Raw genomic sequence first — 23,029 nt, 5'->3', positions numbered from 1 at the left:
AGAATAGAGGTTCCCCCCACCCCTCTAATGGGGTTTTAAAGTGTGAGGCGAGTTCTATCAGTGCCACAAAATGGGGCAAATAAATATATTTGAATAGTTTTTTGCCAAATAAAGTGAATGGCAATATAAAATGTTGCATTTTTCTGCATTTTTATTCATTTCAATATGACATAAGGGGGTTCTTAGAGATTTCCTTGCGAAAACCATCCAAAATTGTCCACATTATGATAAATTTATCAGAAAATGTATTATTTTCTATAAATGCTAAATTTAAAAGGGAAACGACCAACAAATCCCAAGTTACTTTGGGTAAATGCATGATATCTTATCAAAAATATACCATTCCCTTTTAAATGCAATATAGTTTACTTTTATTATGCATAGCATATGTGTATAATTATTTTGGAAGTATTAGCAAGAGAGAGCTGCTAGTTCTCTTGGATTTTCAACGAAAAATGTAACCCTTAATGAGTGGGAACTTAATAAATGGGCATATGATAGTACAGTCTCCCTATGTATTCAGTTTCCTAGGGATATCATCAACAACGGCTGAGTTCTTATAGGTTAGGGCTTGATATCATACCCGAAATTGAAGAATTCTTAACAAAACTTGCATTATTTTGGATTTTGTTCATATAAGATCAGTATATTCCAACTTTAAAACCATTTAAGAGAAACACTTCACAGTTCCTATGGAATCAGTTCTTATGGGCCATAGAATCATACATAATTTACATACAATTCAAAGTAGAGCCTCCTTTGTATGCAAAATTTACACTTCTCAGTTCTAATATATGCTGTTAGAAAATTCCTTGATATCTGATTGAAATGTGTACAATTTCCCATCAGGCCTTCACTATTTTACATTCCTTCGATACAAGATCTTTTTATACCTTTCTACCCATCAAATCTTTCCAATCTTCATAAAAAACAAGAGTCTAGCCAACTGTCTGTCAACTATTATGGCATCTCCCCTGTCAAAGTCTACCATTTGATGGCCTTCCCCTCCGCACCCCGCACTCCACACTCAACACTTTCTTCGTCTCCACAAGGGGGTGGGGGTGGGGGGGAACCTCCATTCTATTCTTAGAGCAAAACCCATTTTGAAATTAATTGCTTCACAATGTACGGGAAAAACCTGTTAGCGCCAGAGCTTGAGCTCCGAGGGCCCTCCAAACGGCAAACAAAAAAGGTCAGCATTTTTTATTGACCCAAAAAAAAAAAAACAAACGAAAAACGCCAACGCTGAGAGCCAGAGAGCAGGGCATAGCAGAGCAGAGCAGAGCGTCAAGTATTTCTAGTTTTTATTATGGCAACAGAAGAAATAAAAACAACAACAAACAGTTGATAATTCTCAGAGGTCATCCCTGATAAGAGCTCGTTGTCGTCGTCTCTGGTCGTGAGGTCTGCCTGGGTCTGGGGGTCCGGGGGTCTGTCTCCCGCTGATTTTCAATTGAATTAATTTGGATTTTATGGCCGCTATTTCGGAGGCGCTAATTGAAGAGCCCCACAGATCCCAGATAACGGATCCATACACATATATACATCCGAGGAGAAAACAACAAGAAATTCGTTCTGTAAAACGGTGGGAACAAATGATATTGGGGGGGGAATCAATCATTTCCTATACATTTTTGGATGGTAATTGAACTGTAATTGAAAGTTCTTTCAGGAAATCACCATTAAATATAATAACAGTCCATCGATCTATAAAAACACAAAAATTCGCTTCTCTTACAACGAAATTTGTGCTCAAATTTCAATATTTTCCCAAACCCACAATTTGCTGATCGTAAAAACAAGTCTTAAAATCTTCAAAATTTCACACTTTTGCGTGCAGAAAACACAATTATGGGGTAAAAAAAAAAACAAAGAAGAGAAGAAAAAGGGGTTCTCCAAACAAAAAACTCATTTCAGAAAGAACATCATGCAATATGCAGGGAGGGAGAAGAGAATCGTGTTTTCATGTTTTTCGAGCGTAATTTTATAAGAATTTGGCAGAGAAGTTTTTTGTTTTTTTTGGGATGGAAGCTTCCTTAAAAAGATGTTCTTATGAAACGAAACGAAGAGGCAGGAAAGGCCGTATAAGAGGGTTATACGGGGAAATGAAACTCCCGAAAATTTGCATAAGAAAAACAAAGACTGCGCGTGCAATAATAACAGTAAAAATACCTTAAAATAAGAACAAGAAAAAACACCAAAAAAAACCAAGGAGGAGAATGAGAATGAAAAGGATATAAACAATGTGGCGACTTTGGGATACCCTAGAAGAGGGGTAATAATAATAATAATAATGAAAAATAATAATAATGAATAATAATATTAATGAATAATAATAATAATGAATAATAATAATAATGAATAATAATAATAATGAAAAATAATAATAATGAATAATAATAATGAAAAATAATAATAATGAATAATAATGCATATGAAATAAATATAATCCGATTGGGATCTTTGGGGATCCAGTGATAATTTTTTGAAAAATACACATTTTAGCTTAGTTTTTTCCCCCATTTCGCTCGTTAATTATTATCCGATTATAATGATTGAAGGATAGTTTAGTAGATAAAGGCATTATATATGGTAGAGAATACTTATATGTCCTATGTTAATAGGTTTTCCCAAGAAAAAGACTTGTTTAAACACCCCAAAAAAATTATTTTCGATTACAAAACACTCCCGTAAACCCCATACACCCTACAAATACAGGGTACTGTCGACCAGCCGACAGCCGTGAGTGGAGTACACATAATAATAATATAATTTTCTATAATAGAACTCTATGCATAGACAGAGAGACAGAGAGAGGGAGAGGGAGAGGGAGAGCAAACAAACGAGCGCACATCGGCGCAAAGACCCTACTGATTGAGGGAACAACACCGCCGACAACTACAGCAACAAAAACAACAGAAGCGCAGAGCGGGAGCAATACGAACAAGAGGAAGAAGTTCAACAACCTGAAAAAGAGGAAGAAGAACAGCAACAACAAACAGCAGCAGCCGCAGCCGCAGCAGCAGCAGCAGCAGCTGAGATGGAATGAAGAGAGGGGGAGAGAGGCATAGCACCAGCATCAGCATCAGAGATAGACTGAAGAGAGGGGGAGAGGCTCGGCAGCTCCATTGATAGAGGAAGAGAGGGGGAGAGGCTCGGCAGCTCCATTGATAGAGGATAAAGAGGAAGGGGGGTGGGCCAAGAAACGACCTGAAGTATGCCCATGGTATGGTCGGAGAGGGGAGCAAAGAGATGAAAGAACACAACGGGGCGATTACTTCACTCACACCACACGACACACACACACACACACTCCATTCCACAGCCATCGATGTCGATGCTGTCGATGATGATCAGCGAAAAGAAGAAGACGAGGGAGAAGAGAAGTGAATCAAGAACTGCCAGATGAGAGCAGGGGGCGGGGGTGGGGTAGTGGATCTGGCGAAAATTGCCCTGCAAAAGGGCGCCAGGCAACAACAACGAACGGTACTTCCAGTAGAGACGATAGCGTGCGTCGGGAACAAGCACGAACATGCACGGGCAAGCACGGATGGCAAAAGAGAGGAAGGTGTAGGCAGGGGCCACCAGGCAAGGGCACAAAATAAGGATACAAACACACAGTACAAAATAAATAACAAAATAAATTACCTATAAAAAACTAGTTAAAAATGTTAAAATATATAAATAATAGAAATACGCATATGAAAATAGATAATAAACATTAAAAATATATATATTTATACAATAAATACGGAATTAAATACCTATTAAAAAATCAATTAAAATTGATAAATAATATATCTAAAAATAAATAATAAATTTAAAAAATATATATATATATATTTACATCAAATATAAACGAAAATAAATAAATAAACAAAATAACTTAAATTTAAAAATAAATAATTAAAATACCTGTATAAAAACAAACAATAAATTAAATTCCGAATAAATACAAATACGAAAATAAATACATATAAAATAAATACGGAAATAAATAAATAGAAAAAATAAATAAAATTAAAAACTAAATAAATAAAATACCTATATCAAAATAAAGAATTAACTGAAATATTTGTATGATATGAAAGTAAGTTTTTTTCCGAGAAATTGTACCATCTCTATGTTCTGGCAACAAAGTCCGCGAATCGTAAGGAGAGAATCTTGAAAATTTTCACAAATCAAATCAAAATAATTTACGCAAACGGTGCGCAAATTGTTTTTTTTTTTTATTATTTTTGTACCTCCCCTTTCGACCCGGCACTACCATTTTATTGGTACCCCTACAGATATTGATATTGATATATGGGGAGAGAGAGAGAAGAAGAAGAAGAGGGGTAGAAAGAGAAGTAGAGAGCGGCATCACAATTACTGTGTAAAAACCTTGGGAACGGAGATTTTTTCGGAACGGAAGTACGATAGCTGTGGCTCTTTTTTATTCGTTGGGTGTTTGTTCTTTTACCGATTTTTTGGGTGTTTCGCGGTACTTTCTTTTTTTCTTCAACATAAAGTGCGGAAGCAGATACAAACACACACACACAGAGAGATATGGAGATACAAAGATACACAAAACTGTTCGATTACCTTGCTTTTTTCTGGCGCTTTTGAACCAAAGAGATTACGCCATGAACCGTGTACTACATTGGGTACTCATTCACACTCCATTCCACACTCCACTCTCCACTCCACAACACACATGTCCAATGTCCAACGATTGGCGGCGCGTGCAAGAGATCGACAAAATATTCCATATTCAAATCAATTGTCCAACAACTTCTCTCGAATCTTGAATGACAGCCGTCCGTGTGGCTGCACCTAGACCTTGTCAACGGTTCAAATCGCAAATACAAAAAGCAAAAACTCCTCCAATGAACGCACAAATACAAAAACAATGAAATGAGAATTGAAAAGTTCAAATTACGAATGCACATAACACAAAACCAACCAAAGATTTATTCAATATTCACTAGGTTTGAGTGTAGTGAATACCCTTCCTTTTTTAGGGGTATTTGGAACGTCTTATAAGGTTTATAAAGGCCTATGGAAAAGGGTATTAGAAAATGTAATTTCCAGCATCGCTCGATCTCTTCCTACAAGCTCTACAGAGACCATAATCTAAACCGAATTGAATGGCAATAAAGTGGGGCACACAGATACACTCCTACAACCACTACAACCACACGACTGGCTGCTGCCACATTTGTCAACTCGAATGAAAATTGAATGAAATGCATTGGAAATCGATTCGAATCGAATCGAATCGAATGAGCGTGAGTATTCGCATTCATTCAAGTCAAAGGCCAAGCCCCATGAACGAGGAATTTCCCCGCTAATTGCAAATTATTATAATTTCTTTCTTTAATTTAATTAAAATTACTTACTCCGTTTGACTAGAATATACATATGTCTCTCTTGACTCTCTCGGCTTTCATTTCACACACTCGTGGATTATTCAGTTCAAGCATCAAATGAATTATCAAGTGAATGACGGACGAGGGACGATGCGGTCCGACATTAGCCCAATTCGCTCTGATGATTTATTAGATTTTTTTTCTAGGTTCTGTAAATTATTTTCTGCTGTTGTTGTTGTTGTTTTTTTTTCTTTACAAAAATTTCTTTTCTTTTCGCTTCTCTTTCTTTCATTTCTTGTGGCGGAAGTGGGTTAATAACTGATAACGCGGCGAAAATGTAAACACGACCCGAAATCCAATGAACGTGCAAATTTGCGGGTCGCTGAAAAACGTTACGAAAACAGTTCCAAAAAAAAAAAAATGAAGAAACCAATTTGAAAATCATATTTGGCATGATTTCCGACCGATCTGGAGGTTCGGTTTTGGCTTTTGGGGCGTCTGTGGTGGGCGTTGCCAAAGCGTTAATTGAATTAAATTTTGTTTGTTTTAATTAACGAAAAATTGCCTTATATTTCAAAGGAAATTTTAAGCCAAAAATTAAAGAAATAAATGGCAAAAGTGTATCAAATAAAAGCCGAAAAAACGCAGAAATTATTCCCCAGAAAGTTCATAAAATTAAGACCAAAAATTGATCAAAATAAATTCCAAAAAAAAGCAAAAATGGATCACAAATTTTGCGGCAAATGAAAGCAAAATTCTTATTGTTAATTTTCTCCTTAAATTGCTAATTAATTTCTGCCTGTTAGTCCATATTATTTATGAGCATTTGTTGCCCATTAAAATGTTATTCATTTAAAATTTATTTGCTTTATTTATGGCCCAAATGGCCTGCCCTCAAATTTCGGGTTTTTATATCAAGTTAATGGCGATGTGCCATAAAAAATACTTGTAAAATATAAATGCATAAACATTAAATGGAAATTGGTGGCTGGAATTTAAATATATTGAGGGGCAAATAAAAAACAGTTGAATGGCATTTGAATGGACAGGCCTGGCCTGTAATTTGAGGAGCATTTTCGTGCGTTTCGAAAACGAGTTGGCAGCCCCCTGAGTGTGGTTTAAATTACGCAAAAGAGTGTTGTAAAGTTGGTTGAAAGTTCAAATAAATTTATAGATTTTTTTAAGCACTTTTTCAGGCAATAAGAAAAGGTATTCAATATAAATCAGAAGCCAGTGGAGACTCCCAGCAGCTGGTAGCGCTATTTTTAAGGGTATAAAGCGAGTTGGCAGCGCTATTAATAAAAGTTTGACTACAAATTGAATGGGTATAGCATTATTCATACAAATTTATATCCTTTTCGAAATAACTATAGTATTTTCGGTGGTTTTAAGACTAAAACGAGTTGGCAGCCCTATCATTGATATTTCAAGGTATACATTTTTTTCCATTCTGTGTCTCTTCTATAATATTTTTAATATTTGAAAGTTTTTTTAAGCTAAACGAATAATTGGCAATGCCTTCTAAATGAGTTGGCAGCTCTTTTAAGGGATATATTAATTTTAAGTGATAAGAACTACATACGTATTCCTTCTGTAACCGCTATTCTTTCAGAAATTATTCTAATTTTGGTCTTGATCTGAAGTTTTCTCTAACAAGTTGGCAGCTTTGTTTCCAGTGTTCCACATTAGACATTTCTTCGGTGATGGAAAACTCTCTGTTTTCCACCGATTAGCCACACATATAAAGTGAATTTCCAAGCCCATATCCCCATTCCAAATGCCTTAGCAAATAGCGAAATACCTTTAAAAACAGCCTTCAAAGTCCGCGCGCAAAGGCCCCTCCTTATACTATGATGATCGTTCCGCATTGAAAGAGGTAGAACTTCTTTTTTTTTATGGTTTTTCGTACATACCTGAAACGAGAACGAGAAGAAGAAAGAAGAAAAAAATAGAGAAAAGAAGCAAAACAAATTAGTAAAGAGATGTGAAAAACGCATATGGCGTACGTGTTGTTAAACGTTCTAAAACCGCACCAAAAAGCAGGGAGGGGGTAGGGTAGGGTAGGCAGGGGGTATGGCTAATCACCATATAGCCCCAAAAGACATCATCAGTAGCCCATTATCATTACCATCATCATCATCATCTCTTCATCTCTTCATCTCTTCATCTCCTCATCTCTCCATCTCCTCATCTCTCCATCTCCATCTACCATTCTTTCGACTAATCTCTTAGAAGATTCTTATCTTCGAAAAATGATTCATAATTTTTGTGCAAAAAAAGAAAAAGAAAACATTACCGTTTTCTTGGCTGTGTTTTTTTGTTTTTGCTTTTTTTTTGGTGGGTTAAATATTTGCTTTCGAAAAAGATTGTTATTTGAAGTTTCAACAGTCGAGTCGACTAATTATGGCCAAGAAAAATGCCTTGGCTGTGCCTGTTGCCGATGATAAATGAAAGACAAATTAGGGCCCCGCCAATTTGCAAGTCAACGTTTACGTTTGTGTGTGTGTGTGTGTGTGTGCCCCATGTGGCATGCCTCCCCAAATATGGTAAAGCGAGAAAATATACGACATGTATATCTAAAATATCTTTAATTAAAAGTACAAAAGTCGTACAAATTATGCAAGAGACGTGTGTGGTGCTGTGCCGTGGCTGTGGCTGTGACTGTGGCTGCGCACAAATATGGCAAACACCTAAATATTTTCTCAAGAATAGTTGATAAATTACACGCATATCGCGACACTCCGTACGCCACACACCATCACAGGCACCCACTATAGAGAGCGGCCTGCTCTCGCTCCGATTGTCGCCAAAGCGCGGCAGCAATCGGCAATCGACATCGACCCACACGTACGCGGCGGCAGCCAGGGGGCAGGCAAGGCGGAGCGGGAAAACAAATCGAAAACAAAACACAAACATTGCACATTTTTTTATCGCGGAGGAGTCCCGGGCAGGGGGTGGTTGGGTCCACATGCAGTACTCCCACCCGTCACAGCATGCGGAATCGAATGGCGAAAAATGTGTTGCATTCAAAATGCACAAAAATATGTTGGAAAATGCACAAAAATTCAAACTTTTTCAAATGAAAAAAAAAAGTATTTTAAACATGCCTCCAAAGGGGGACTTTAATTTATGCAATTATAAAAGATATGTATTGATTGGAAGGGGACAAAGATATGGCTGCCCCTTGTGGCCTACACAGGAAAGAGTAAAAAAGCAAAAAAGGGAGAAACGATATTCATTTTCTTCATTAGATTCCCTTCTATTGAATTACCAGAATTATCATTCTTTGAAGGTATATATGAGTATCTAATGCTCTTGCAAATATTAGTCAATATTTATATATTTATCTCTTTAAAATTGTATTTATATCTTGTATATTTTATTTGTATTTTATTTATATTTTATTTAAATTTTATTTATATTTTCTTTATATTTTCTTTATATTTTCTTTATATTTTCTTTATATTTTATTTATATTTTGTATATGTTTTATTTAAAATTTGTATATTTTATTTTTTTTTTATATATTTTGTTTTTAAGTTTATCTAATTTATATATATTTTATATATATATTTTATATATTTTTTTTATTATTATTTTTTTTTATATATTTTATTTTAATTTTATATATTTTTAAAACTGTATCTAATTTATTTATATCTCATATATTTCATTTTTATTTTATTTTAAATTTGATATATTTTGTTTATGCTTTAAATATTTTATTTGCATCATATATATTTAAATTATATTTTATATATTTCATTGTTATTTTATATATTTTAGTTATCTCTTTTTCTTATTTATTTACATTTATTATCTTTTTTTATCTATTTGTAACGCTCTGTAAAATAAAGAACTCCTAGTTAATCTTGATCTAATCTATGACAAAGTTTAAGCAAATTGTCGATGACAAAACGATAGATTGCAACGATTTCAACGCGGATAACTGATAACACAACATCTATAAATGAATCACAAATGAATGAATCTAATACCAAGAAACGAGAGCGAAGATCTTATCCCACATCTAATATCTCCCTCCATTCACTCTGAGTATAAGGAAATTTTAATAGCTACTTTCTAGCGAATTTTCCCGCCACTCACAGAGAATATTCTGAAATATTCTTCCATTAAAACAGCACCCCCTACCTCAATAGACCTAACCATATTTACATAGTCATATTTATATAAAAATTAATTTATAAAATGATATCATTGCCATTGTATTCCATATATGATGACATTCTTTCATATTCTGCTACGTAATACCCATAAAATGTGACGTAATTGTACCATATTTTGATCCATGATATACCCCGAGTCCCCCTCCACACTCCACTCTTCCTTCCACGCCGTTCTTTTCAGCTCAAATTAATTTCCATCTTCCGCTCAACGGCGTAGACGCCGAAAATTGCAACGAAATTTCGTTTGCACCCAGTTGGCAGCTCCAATTTTGAACGCCCTGCCAACTCCCCGCACCGCCCCTCCACCCTCATTTATTTGCATTGTAGCCTGCCACAAATTTACAGTAATTGCAGACTGAAATTCGCTTTAGATTTCGCTTTTTTTTTCTTCCTCTTTTTTTTCTTGGATACAAATTTATTTTATTTAAATGAAATTCCCCTGCAGGGCATTGGCGGCGGTGTATTTTTTTTTTTAGGGTGCGGCTTGCGAAACTTTGTTTCAAAGATCTATAGGGAGGGAAGGAGGTAGGAGGGGAGGGAATGAGGGGGGTCTTTAGGGGTGTCTGCACACAGCCAAAAGCCAAAAGCCTCGAAAATTATCATGTCCACCTACGTAATTTAGCATGTGTTGTGGCGGCGGAGTTTTAGCCTAAATTATTGCCTATAAATAAATTGTTTTCTTCTGCAAGACACTGCAAGTCATAGCCATAGCTCCATATCCAGCGAGAGAGACGCTTGTTTCCATTCATTTTGTCTATATTCGGCTTTGTAATTGGCGATTTCTTGTCTCGCTGAAAACACTTTGGGAGGGGGTTTTCTCTCTCTTAAAAGATTGATCTGATCCGGAATGTCGTTGGTGCCAAAAGAGATCTCTCCCTCAAAAAAGTTCCATTGTTTTTCGGTTCCAAGAAAACGAAAAAAAAAAGAAACAACACCAAAATTCTAAACTGCCAAATAAATGGAATGTATTTTAGATGATTTATCTGCCAGACAAAACAAGAAAACAAACAACAACAACAACGGAGAGACACGCGAAACATAAAATTGAAACTTCTACCTGGAAAGCTTCTCTTCTCCTCCCTCTCCCCAGAGAATTATAGGCCGCACCCCGGTTCCATCACCTGCTGACTGCCTGCCTGCCTGGAGATTCCTATTGAATCGAAGACTTGACTCGTTTTTTGGAGGCGACTCGCGCGACTTGGGGCCGCCTCGATCACCTTGACCGCACACCAAAACACAGACAGAGATAGAGAGAGATAGAGAGAGAGAGAGAGAGAGAAACAGACTCAAAGATGGAGACAGAGAGGTGTCGAGGCAACCAAACAGAGATACAAGATACAATTTACATATCGCTTAAGACGGCCCCAAATCGATAGAAAAAAAAAAAACCAACGAACAATGAAAAAGAGTGAAGATCCGGCAAAAAGGCCAAACAAATTGGCAAGGAAAATCTAAGCTTTGTTTGCCTTCGGAAAATCCATGAAAAATCTATGAAAGAATCAACAAAAGATGATCATAATCATTCAAGTTGGAGAGGCAACCAATAGCCAATGATTGTGGATAATAATCCCCTGAGTTTAATGGAATTACAGTAGAGAGGTGCCATAAATCAATGGGAATCTACGATTTTTATTTTTATTTCAAGAACGAGAAAAACTAGAATTTTCACCTATGAATTATAAATATTTAAATAAACAAAATAACATTTAAAAAAGAAGGAGAAAATTCAGAAAAATCACATTTGGCTCCAACAAATTTTTAAAAAATTACTCAAAATAAAGAAAAATATTTCCCTAAAAGTAAGAAAACAAATACAAAAATAAATAACAATTTTCACCTAAGAAATATAAATATTTAATAAACAAAATTAGTACCTAAAGAAAAAAAATACTTTAACTCTAACCAAAAAAAAAAATATTCCAATAAAAAATGAATTATAAATCAAAAAGGGAGAAATTATTACCCTAAGAGGAAATAGCAAATTTAGGAAGAAAATAATTTAAAATATTCCTAAAAACAAACAAAAAAATATTCCTATAAAACAAAATTAAGTATAAACAGAACAAAAATATTACCAAAAAACAAAAATATATATTTAATAAAAAAATAAATATTTATTTTCGATTAAATAATTAATAAAAAATAAATTTATTAACAAATATATTCCTCTAAGAATATTGTTCCTAACAAATATGAAATATTCCTAAAAAAAAAAAAAAAAATAGAGAAAAATATTCTTTAAAAATTAGAGACAAATATGTATTCTATAAAATAAATGAAAAATTGTTCAAAGAAAATCGATTTTAACCAGATACCCTGTAAAACAGCATATTACAAAATTTCATCCAAAGAATACCCTCAAAATTTCCTAATGAATACACCATTTTTCCGTTCCCCTTTGTACCTCTTCCGGAGTTGAGGTGTGTATCTAACCATTAATCTATCTAAAACATCACAAGATACATTTCATGGTTACGTTTCGCACAGATCTCGCTTTTTGACAGGTGATTTTGCTGATTTATATGATTTCTCGTCAAATATTTATTCATCAAACAACAGGCGCAACATTCCACACGCTTCTCTCGTTCAAAAAAAACCAGAATTCCCGCCATGAATATATGATATTTGTTTGAAAAATATGTTTCTTTTTGTTTATTATACAGGAAATTAGCATTTTATGGTTAATTGCAAAGACCCCGAAGACCCCCAAGACCCCAAAGGGGGTTTAAACTTGTTTTTTTTGGGGGGTGCTAAAATATGCGCACCAATAAATATTTGGCAAACGAGAAAATATGAGGAATTATGGCCAAGAACTCCTTTGTTTGGAGGCTCTTGAAAATTATTTTCCAATTAAGCAACAATTTCCTTGAGAGAGAGAGAGAGAAATAATTATAAACTAATTTGAAATCAAGATGCCCTTCCGTCAACACGTCATTATTTTCCGCTGGAGAATGTGCCACAACGACGCGTCGTCGTTCCCTTCTGTGTGCCTCTGGCCGTCGTATCTGTGGCAAATCTAATGGTGTTTTTTGCCTCACTCTCTCTCTCTGTGTCTCTATCTCTGTAGCTCTCCGTGTTGCCCCTGGAGGTGGTGGCAGGTGTAAAGATGCCATAACTCTAAAGATTGTTCCACTGCGCGCGGCATTTGAACTGGAACTTCAAGAAGGGAGTGGAGTGGGGCAGCAAGCAGTTGAAGAGGCAAGCGGCAGGCAGCAGGCTGGCTGCAGGCAGGCTGCAAGCAGGCAGTGCATTGTATCTCTTGATTGAGCGACGAGCAGAAGAGAATAAGAATTCAATTATGCAGCAAAATGTCACATGGGGGGAAGAACAATGGGGATAAGAGAGTCATGGACGATGCCCCCTGCCCTGCCCTGCCCTGTCCCCCCTCCGCTCACCGCTCGTTTATCTTCTTCTGCCTGCCCCTTGAGGCAATGGTTGCATGCTACTGCCTGCTGCTGCTCCTCCATGATGATGGTTGATGTATGAAGTGGCAAAATCGCTGCAGTTCCACAGCAAAACAAGTGGATGTTTGCCTCTCGACGTTGAATGCTGAATGTGAGGATGGTTCGAATTGGAGGATGGATAGATGGATGGTTGGAGGAACTACCTTTGGCTACTGAACAGAATTAGCTTTCAATTTGAACAGCAGAAGAACTGCAGCAGCGGCAGCAACAGAAGACGGAGACGAAGACGAAGGAAGCCACCGGGCAAACGAGGGCAAGAACAGATGCATAGATGGTTCTGTATTTAAGACAGTGGTTGAAAGCACGTCGATCCAGAGATTAGAGGGACGATTAACTCCACTCCACTCCACATGAGTACTTATAATTATGCTGAAAGCAGAAGTCTTTCAGAGAGATTTTTGTGTAATTTTCTTACAAATTTGAAGCCATAAAAGAATTGGAACTCTTTAAAATGATCGCAAGTCTAAGAACAATTAATGAAATATTTTTCAAGTTTTTCTTTCAATCGATTTTTATAATCGATAGTTTTTATATAGCTATAAAATATTAAGAAAATAAAATAAAATATTAAGAACAAATAATTAAATTTTTCATGTTTTTTTTAATCCATTTTTATCATCGATCATTTTTATTTAGTCATAAAATATTAAGAAAATAAAATAAAATATTTAGAAAATAAAATATTAAGAACAAATAATTAAATATTTTTCATGTTTTTCTTTCAATAGATTTTTTATAATAAATAATTTTTATTTAGAAATTTTCTTGTCTCGTTCTTTTTTATTACTTCTTGATAATCGATAAAATAATTATGATTATATGGAAAATATTTCATATATGAATGAAAAATGAGGTGGAAATTTGAGCAAAGAAACTTTTTCATTAGCTTTTCTTATCGATTAAAAATCGGTAGCCCAAATTAAGTTGCATTATGTATTTCTTTGAGCTATCGATTAATTATCGAACTTTAAATGTATATTAATTTCATGAATGATATCTACAAATCAAAATGAAGTGAAAAATATATTAAATATAATATTTTTTATTAGTTTCTTTAGTCGATTAATAATCAATAGCCCATAGCAAGTAAAATTCCCCATTTCCCTAAGTTATCGATCAATTATCAAGCTCTAAATATCGATACATTTTATAGTTTCTTGCCTTAACCGATTGGTTTCTTCCACAATAAGTGGAAACTTTTTTAGCCCCAATTCAAATTCAATAAACTTTCTGCCCTAATCTAATCCCACTGTCTTGCCGTCTGTCTTGCTGTCCCTTGGAAGAACCGACTTAATTAAGGCATAGCGAAAAGATAGAAAAGGTAGACAAAAAAAAACAGAGTAGTAGAAAAAAAATGAAATGCCGCCACAGCAGCGGAAGATGTCGCCGGGAGTTTATAAACTAAACTCTTGAGAGAGCGGGCGATCAAGAAGGATGGTCTCGAGCAGATGGGTCTCTGGTTGCGGGAGGGGGAGGGGGAGGGGGGAGAGCCCTCTTCTAGATCGCAGTTTCAGAGACGTTTTGCCGACGACTTCCACTAGTTTTTATTTGTTTTGTTTTTGTATGGTAGAAATCTAATAGCTGAGGCGGGTAGCAGCTGCAGAATGAAGCTGTTGGCGTTAAGAAGTTGATTTGGTTTTGGCCTTAACTTTTGTTGCTGTTGCTGCTGGAATGATTGATGATTTGTTGTCTTTGTAATGCGATAAGGAGAACACAGGGGAAGAGAACACCCAAAGAAGCAAAGACACAACTTTCTGGCGGGGCATTGTCTTTGGGTTTTGTTGTTTTTTTTTTGAGTGACGGAGAAGTTCGTGCTGATAATTGTGACACGGCAGCATGCAAAAAAAAAAATAGAATGAGAAAAAAAAGAAAGAGAATCAAAAGAGCAACAACAAAGTGCAGCAGCGATCGGCGAAGTGGCGAAGGAATATGCAGACGATGCCTTCCTTCGGCCTTCTGCCGTCTGCTAATTGCAGCCACAGACGCAAAAGCAACAACAGCAAAAAAAAAAGAATAGCAGGCCGAGCAGTCGATCGAAATGTAAACAAAAGTTAGAGAACGATAAGCCGAAGCAGAGCAGTGGAGGGACAGGGACCGGGCGGGGAAAGGAATATCCAAGGGAGCCGCCGGTGGGATGCTCTTTGGGAAAGAAGATTCTTGAATACTTCGATTCTAACTGCTTTCTTTCACTGTTTCTTTTATCCCTATTCTTATATTTCCTTTATTTTTCTTTAATTTCCATATAATTGTATATGGTATTCTGGTAAAATAATTTCGGTAAAATTTTTTAATCCAAATTTTAATTATTTATTAATTCTATTATTTAATTTACAATAATTAATCTTCGAAAATTATATTTCCTTTTATATATTCTTCTAAAAAAAATAAAATCAATATTTAATCTTCTAAGAATCATAAATATAGTTAATAATAATTTAGTTTAGTTATAGTTATAGTTTTTAATAATTAAAAATTATTTAGACATTATTAAGTGATGGAAACTGTCAAATAATAAAGAAATATCGAAAACTGTCGATTAAATTACGAGTCTTTTTATGGATTTTGCTGCTCAGGCTTTCCACGTTTATAGAAAACTGTCAAATAATATCAAAATATCGTTAATTATTGATTAAAGTACAGTCTTTTTATGGACTAAGCAGCTTAGACCTTTAACAATCAAATGATCGATAATTATCGATTTGATTCTTCGATTCTTCCTGCATTCTTTCACTTTTTTTCATCATTTCTTTCTGATATTTACATTATTTTTCTTTAATTTCAATATAATCTTATATAGTATTCTTCACTAAATTATTTTTTAGTGACAATTTCTTTATTAAAATTTAAATTTATTTTCGATATTTAATCTTGAATTTGAAGTATATATTAATGGATTTAATACTTTTTTTATAGGAATTACATTATGGCTCATGTTTTCCAAGTCTTTGTATTGTCGATGATTGCTCAAATCTTTATTTTCATGGAGTTGGGGATGTTTCCACATTTAATCTATTTATCGCTTCGCCCAATAATATTTTTAACCAGCGATTTTTTTCACAGCTTTACCAAATAATTTGTATCTTTAACAGATCCTGAATGGATCTAAAAACGAAAGCATAGGTCCTTCAAGTCTCCAACCAAAGAAATCCCAAGAAAATGAAAGATTCAAAAGGTTTCGTCCATACGGAGGAAGATCTATGCCTCGTTTTGGGAAGGAGGAGAAGAGGAAAACGAGTTGACTTTTCTTATCTTTTGGCTTTTGACGGTTCCGCCGTTGCCTTTTGCCTTAGAATGCGGCAATACAGCAGACTGGAGTGGTGTTTGCTTTTGTGCAGGCTAAGCGTGTGTATCTATCAGATAGGTCTTTTGTTCTCAGTTGTTTATCGGGTATTTAGTTCTTTGTAGTTCTCTTTATACTTTTCACACTTGCAACAGAATTGTGTGGTGTGTGCCCCCAAAGGTGTTACCTGCGATGCTTAACAGATTTAGATACAGAACCCCGAGATGAACCCCGAGCTGTAGATACACGGTAGGTGTCACAGGCTCTCAAGGGTTCAATGCACTTGACACTCGAACGAGACGAGGCGACTAATTAACCTACAAAAATGCAAATTTCAAAGATACTCTCAGACTCTGGACAATTTCTAAGCCAAACAATCAATCAACGCCGGGGCTTTGGCACTTGAGCACGTCGCAACGAGGCGGAGGCATGCCACAGTGCCACAGAGCTCCAGAGCTCCAGAGGGGAGTGCTGTGTGGCAGGATGGGTGTGCAAAAGTAATATTTATTATGTGTATACTTCTCTGACAAACAACACGAAGAAGAACTTGGCCCAAAGCCAAGGAACCAAGAGAGGGGGAGCGGCAAGGCAGAAAGTGGAGTCTCAAAGCCAAAGGAAAAAGAGGGACAGCGAGGAGGCCACCAAAGGGCAATAGGGGACCACGCGAGGGGCCACTGGAGAGAATGAGAATGAGGTTGAGGTCTGGTCTAGAGAAGCTCTCATCGGAAGAGACTCCGCAGAGCACTCCACTGGAGACCAAGTCGTCTCCCGTCCTCCGTCTCTCGTCTCTTGTGGCATGCTGCTGCCAATAGCTCAATAACACCCCGGGGACCAATTGAGATCTTTTTGGTGGGATAGGCAGGCAGGCAGCAGAGCAGGCACCTACTAGGATCCAAACACAGCGATGGACAGACAGAGAAAAGGAGAGAGAGAACCACAGAGAGAGAAAGAGGGACAGCTGTCCTCTGAAATGACACCCGATTCGGGTGGAAACCGTGGCACCAGAGACTCCTTTTTGTGGGCTGCTCAAAATGTTCCCCCAAGCGAAAGGACACACAAAGAACCAATAGCGGGGGGTTCTAGAATTGAAAAAAAGGAAAACCAAAGTCGATTTTTCATGCGAAGGACTGGTTTTCAATATATATATCCCATAAGCGAAAGGATCTATACAAAATTTTCTTTATATTTGTTAAAAATAAAGAACATTTTTTGGTTTTTACGGAAATAAATAAAAAAATTTCTACCATTTTCCTTTGCCATTTTGTTCCACTGTATGCTGCCCCACACTGTTGCTGTTGCCAATTGTTTTGCCAGACAAATAGACGGCCCACAAGAGCAACAACAACAACGAGAACCACAATTACTGCCTTTGGGGCCACCGCTTGTGGTGGGGCAAAGGCACTTGGTGGGGCGTCCAGTCACGCGCCTCAGCGCCGAAAAAAAAACCAAAAAAATACGAGTTGCAAGATGAGATTTTCTTAACCTGAAAATGTTGCAAGCCTTTTGACCTGAACTGTCAACGGAAACAATGCCACACAGCACTCCAGAGTTGCCCCCAAAATCATAATCTTATTTATGGAGTCACAGAATGTATCTGTTTCCCCCTTTTTCCGCGTGTATCCTTTCACTTAGGGGAATAAAATCCTTAATAATTCTCGTATAATCAACGTTATTCCACTCCATTGATTAGACAATCGATTTGGACATCCGTTTGGCACCTCTCGACAGGTTTCTTTGTTTGTTTTTCCCCGCACATTTTCCCTTTTTTCGAACCGCAAAACTACAAAGGAAACTCCACCTAACGACCACCTTGGCGGCGCATCAACCGACTGCGACTCCGACGACTCCCTTCGAAGACAAGGTAATCCGAGAGCCGTGTTAGGGACGCTTTTGCCGGCTTCATTAGCCTTCGTTCTGGGGCAGAGACAATGCCACACAATTATGTATGTGCCACGAGGAAAAGCAAACCTGGAAACCTGGAAACTGGAACCCTGGAAAGCAAATGCGACATTGCAAAAGGCACAAAAACAAAAGCAAAAGTGTTGCTAAATTTAGAACAACTTCAGGAGGAGGCACACATCATTTGGGGGGTGGGGTGTTGGGGGGGACACGCCTGTGAGGTCTTTGGCGTTGAGTAACCGCAAAAAGGGGGGATGCTGCTGCCTGCTGCCTGCCGACGCCTTCTAATTGCCGCATGGGGCGAGAGCGGAAGCCCAGAAGAGTTCTATTTTTACATATTAGAGAGATCTACATGCAACAGCAGCCAGAGGGGGCAGGGGCATACATCTACGGGCAACTGCTGCATTTACACAAGGGGCACATTGCTCTCTGAAATGTGGAACAAACACAGAAATACAGAGGAGAGAAGGAGAGTGGGAGAGGGAGAGGGAGAGGTAGAGTGTCTAAATTTGGGATGGAGTTGTCTTTGGGGATGGGTTTTCTTCCACAAAAACTGCAAATTTATATTTATTTCTATTATGTGTCCAATCGATTACCTTTTATCGATAGCATTAGACATTATTTCAATGAATCAATCGATTAATTACCACAAAAATACAAAAAATCCATTTGATGGTTTAAGATGCCTTTGGAGCTTATTTTCTTGCAGAAAAACTCCAAAGATTTCCTCTATTTCTAATCGAAAACCTTTTATCGAACGCAAGAGACAATATTTGTCTGTGAATCAATCGATTATTTATAATAGAACTACAACCAATCCATTTTATGGGTTAAGATGCCTTTGAAGCTTATTTTCTTGCAGAAAAACTCCAAAGATTTCCTTTATTTCTTATCGAAAACCTTTTATCGATTATATTTCCCTAAAGAAATCGATTATTCCCAAGAAAAATACAGTCAATGCCAAAGCAAAAAATGTTTCCACAATAACCCCCTTAAAACTAATAATAGTTTCTGTTAGTCAGGGTGTTTAACCTTAGTTTTCTCCCACTACCTTCCTTCTGCCGTGTGCTCTACTTCCGTCCGCTGGCTGCCACTTGCCACACAGAGACACACACACACACTCGAGAGACAGACAGACAGACAGTTGTTGTTGTTGACACAGTTGTTCTACCCACTGGAGGGGGTATACGAATGATTATTGACTCAAATGACTTTCACACTCTACAAAAATAGTAAAAATTTTTATTTACATTTTCCAATGTCCATGGCCCCCAACGACTTCGATAGGTTCGTGTTTCTAGAAAAGAAAAAAAGTAGGAAGTTCTCTAGTAAACCAATTTATGGAGAGATCTACTTTTTCCCACTCTTTTTCTCAATATATTTTTCACGGCTGTCAAGTGTTTGCGTCTCGGGGCCCCCTCGGGGGTTCTCGGTTCTCGGTCTTGGGCTCTTATGTTCTGTGGACTTCCTCAACAAATAAAATATTTGGCAAATACAATTAGATCTCTTTTCTGTGCCAAATTTCATGCATGGAACACTCCTCTGGAGTGGCCGAAACACTCCACTCAGAAACACATTTCAAGCATTTAGAAAACAGAAATCTTTCGAAAAAAAAGCCAAAAATCAATTTCTATGCGCCACTTAGCCCACAAAAAGCAAATTTAAAGCCCGAGGGTTCATATAATTTTCACTGGTGATCAATTAAACACAAACAATAAAAAAAACAAAGAAGAATGTGCTTTTGACAAACGAATAATTAATTTTTGCAATGCGTTTCGCTACTCAAAAAATTGTAAAAAAAAAAAAAACAACTGGGGCAGGCGGCTGTCAATGGCAATAATAAAACATTTTTCGTATAATAAACCATAAAATTAAGTTCATAAAAATCACACAAAGTTCCCCCCCAAACAATCACGAAATGAGAACGAAAATACGAATTAGGGTCACAAATTGTTTAAAAATAGAGCCAAAAAAAAAAAATTATACAAAATATTAATTAATGATCTGACAGGCAGGCGGCAGGCGGCAGGAGACGCCGCAAAATGCAGCAAAAAAGAGAGCTAAAAATAATGTATGAGGCAATATCAAGGAGAAATGGGGCAAAGATTCTACGAATATACAATGACAAATAATTGTAGATATAACGCATCATAGAACGAGTGTTTTTTTTTTCTACTTCGAAAAGAGATTTTTCTGGCATTAAAATCCCCCATAAATTAGGCCTAAAATGGTTTACCAAAACGAGGTCTAATATGAGATTCTAAAAGTGAGAACAGTTTAAAATTCTAATTTACGATCAAGATCTCCTTCAAAAACGCATGATTATAGCCCGGGGGCTTATCTCTCGAGGAAACAGATGAAGATAAGACCCCCGCCTCGTTTATGGTCTCTAATCTTCATTCTTTATCTGTCTACAAGTTCTCTTCTCTTCTCTCTCTGTCTATTGTTCTCTGTTCTCATTTGCATACATCTTTCATAGTATTTTTGTCAAACTTTCCAAAGACCTGGACCATTTCTCATTTATTCTCTCAGCCCTTCCATTGGATTTTCTTCTTTTATGGCGACGATTTTGATGTTTATTAAATACAAATTCAACCAAAAACCCCTACGATTATCATTGGAGGTCCCCAAGAGACCCAAAGAGACCTCCGACTCCCGTATACGATTCTGAATCTATGGCAGTCTGGGGATGCCAGGGGTTCAGGGGGTCTCTTTTTGGGGGGCATTGTATTGTCGTTAAATTTCGGTTTGGTTTCCAAACGATTTTCACTTTCTTTCTGCTTTGGGTTCTCCCTATCTCTCTTTTTTTGATTGGTTTTTTTTGTTGTTATTTTAATTAGTTTTTTCGGTGGCATTTTGTTCCCTCAAATTCTAAGACCAGATTCCAATGAAAAAAACAAAACACGAGAAAGCGAGAGTTTTTCCTTTGTGGCACCGCAATTTTTATTCCAGTTTTTTCTTGGATCTTCTCTTGGTTTTTGTATATATTTTTTCTGTAGTTTGATTGAACGAAAGTTTGATAGACTTGTAGATATTTTAGCCTCAGGCCACAAGAGGCCTTTGAATCAAGGTAATGGCATTAATCTTAATCAAAAGTTTATGTTTTTTCTTTGAAATTTGTCGACTCTTTTTTTTATAGAAAAAAATGTGTGTCAGATCTACCAACAGCACTTAAAGGTGTTAATTGAGATATTAATTGGACGATCTTTTTATTTTTAGAACATCTTTAATTCAATTCAACTAAAAAAAACATATTCCACCGAATTTACACACAATTTACAACATTCTTCAGATGCCAAAAGAAAGTCTTTTCTTTCCCCCTCAAAAAAAAACCATAATTCTAAAACTAATCCCAGAACATAAATTCTTCTATAAATTTCCCTGCCGCCCCACGCAACCAAAAACTTCTCAAATGTCCCCTAAAAAATTATAGAGTATTCCGAAATAAATACTGGAGAAACAAAAGAAGAACAGAACATAAATTTCCTACCAAAAAAAAGAACAACAATAAACACAAAGAAAAGACAGTGGAGAATTTGAGACTAAATAAAGATTTATCCAGAGAAGCAAATACAGTGGAACCTCCTTTTAGTTGGCTATTTGCTGTGCTGTGGAAAAATCCATGTCTTTAGGCGAATTTTTGAGCCATGGAAAACTGCATTTTATGTGTTATATTTTCAGCGGTAAATCTTTATAAATTCTATACGAAAGCTATGAAAATTCTAAGGTTACTAAAACTAATATTTCTTTGTCATTTCTCCTTCAAATCTGTCATCTAGAACCCTTAGATTATTCTTTCATTGAAAAGTTTCTTCATAAAAGAGAATAATATTTCTTCTGCCAGACATGTCCAAATTTCACGAAAATATCAAACGAAGGCGAGAAGGTGACGAAGATGAGGATATCAAGCTAGCCAAGCGGTTCAGATGTCTAAAACTGAGCGACGAACCAGAAGGAACAACGGATATACTAAACGACGACGTTGCACCACTGGCTGGATACGATCCAGATCTAAGCCCCATCGAAAATCCCTTCTACTGGAACAAAAACAAGATCTTGTACGATCTTCACTTGGAGCGTTTGAGTCGAATGAAACAGAACTTGAACTGAAGGCGGCGCGAAAGAGGTGAAAATAAAAGTCCAAGTTTTCCCCACCCTTTACTGCACTTTTCTTATAGCTCTAGGGTTGGGGTGGGGTGGGGCTTGTAGCGACTCACCCTATTGCATTCCAAGGCGGCGGCCGAGTGCTCCTCTCGTTGACGAAAGCAGTGACTGCATTTGCTTTTATTGAAGATATTCGGTGAAAATTTGCGGCAATCGGCAGTGCGGCCTCCTCCTCCTCCACCGCCACCTGTGGTTGTTGTTGTGGGCGGCGGGGCCACAGTTGTTGTTATTGTTGACATTTTATAGATTGCAGAAATAACGGTCGAGTTGAAGTGGTTAGAGGGGGATGGACTGATGTACGAAGGAGTGGGGTGCAGAGAGAGAAATAACAGTGTTTAGACGTGAGCGGACATTGTGTTTTGTTGTTGTTGCAAAGGTTTTGCTTGTATTTTTGATTATTTGTATATATTTTTAATATTGTTATGATATTAATTTATTATGATTTTGTTGTTATTTTGCTTATAGTTTGGTTTTTTGTTTTATTTTGTTTATTTTGTTTATTTATTGTTTGTTTCCTTGTTTTCTCTCCTTTCGGTTGGTTTTCTCTGCCAAGGATTCCGTTATGTAAGAATTTCGTCGCTGCAGCAGCCGGCAAACAAACGCTTCGCTCCTCTCTGTCTTCCAATGCCTTCCAATCTCCCTCTCTCTCTCTCTTGCTTACTCTCTCTCTTCGAATCTTCTAAA

The 23,029-nt window shown here is 36.7% G+C and overlaps 1 protein-coding gene across 3 annotated transcripts in view; it reads right to left on the bottom strand.

The window, feature by feature from the left end:
• LOC6593283 (protein outspread) overlaps positions 1-22,730 on the bottom strand; it is a 124,059-nt gene extending 101,329 nt beyond the window's left edge. For 2 of the 3 annotated variants that reach the window (XM_026987639.1, XM_026987641.1), the window contains exon 1: positions 22,399-22,729. In XM_026987639.1, coding sequence (XP_026843440.1) covers positions 22,399-22,584 — 186 coding nt within the window. In that variant the 5' untranslated portion in view covers positions 22,585-22,729. Of the gene's footprint in view, positions 1-22,398 lie in introns of all 3 variants that reach the window. The other variant, XR_003408607.1, reaches the window with a different exon arrangement.
• Positions 22,731-23,029: the final 299 nt, after the last annotated feature.

The sequence above is a fragment of the Drosophila persimilis genome, unplaced genomic scaffold, assembly GCF_003286085.1.
Source record: "Drosophila persimilis strain 14011-0111.01,24,50 unplaced genomic scaffold, DperRS2 tig00000124-arrow-pilon, whole genome shotgun sequence".
NCBI classification, from domain to species: Eukaryota; Metazoa; Arthropoda; class Insecta; order Diptera; family Drosophilidae; genus Drosophila; species Drosophila persimilis.
The sequence above is the reverse complement of the archived record's forward strand: the minus strand, read 5'-3'. Positions and strand labels throughout refer to the sequence as shown.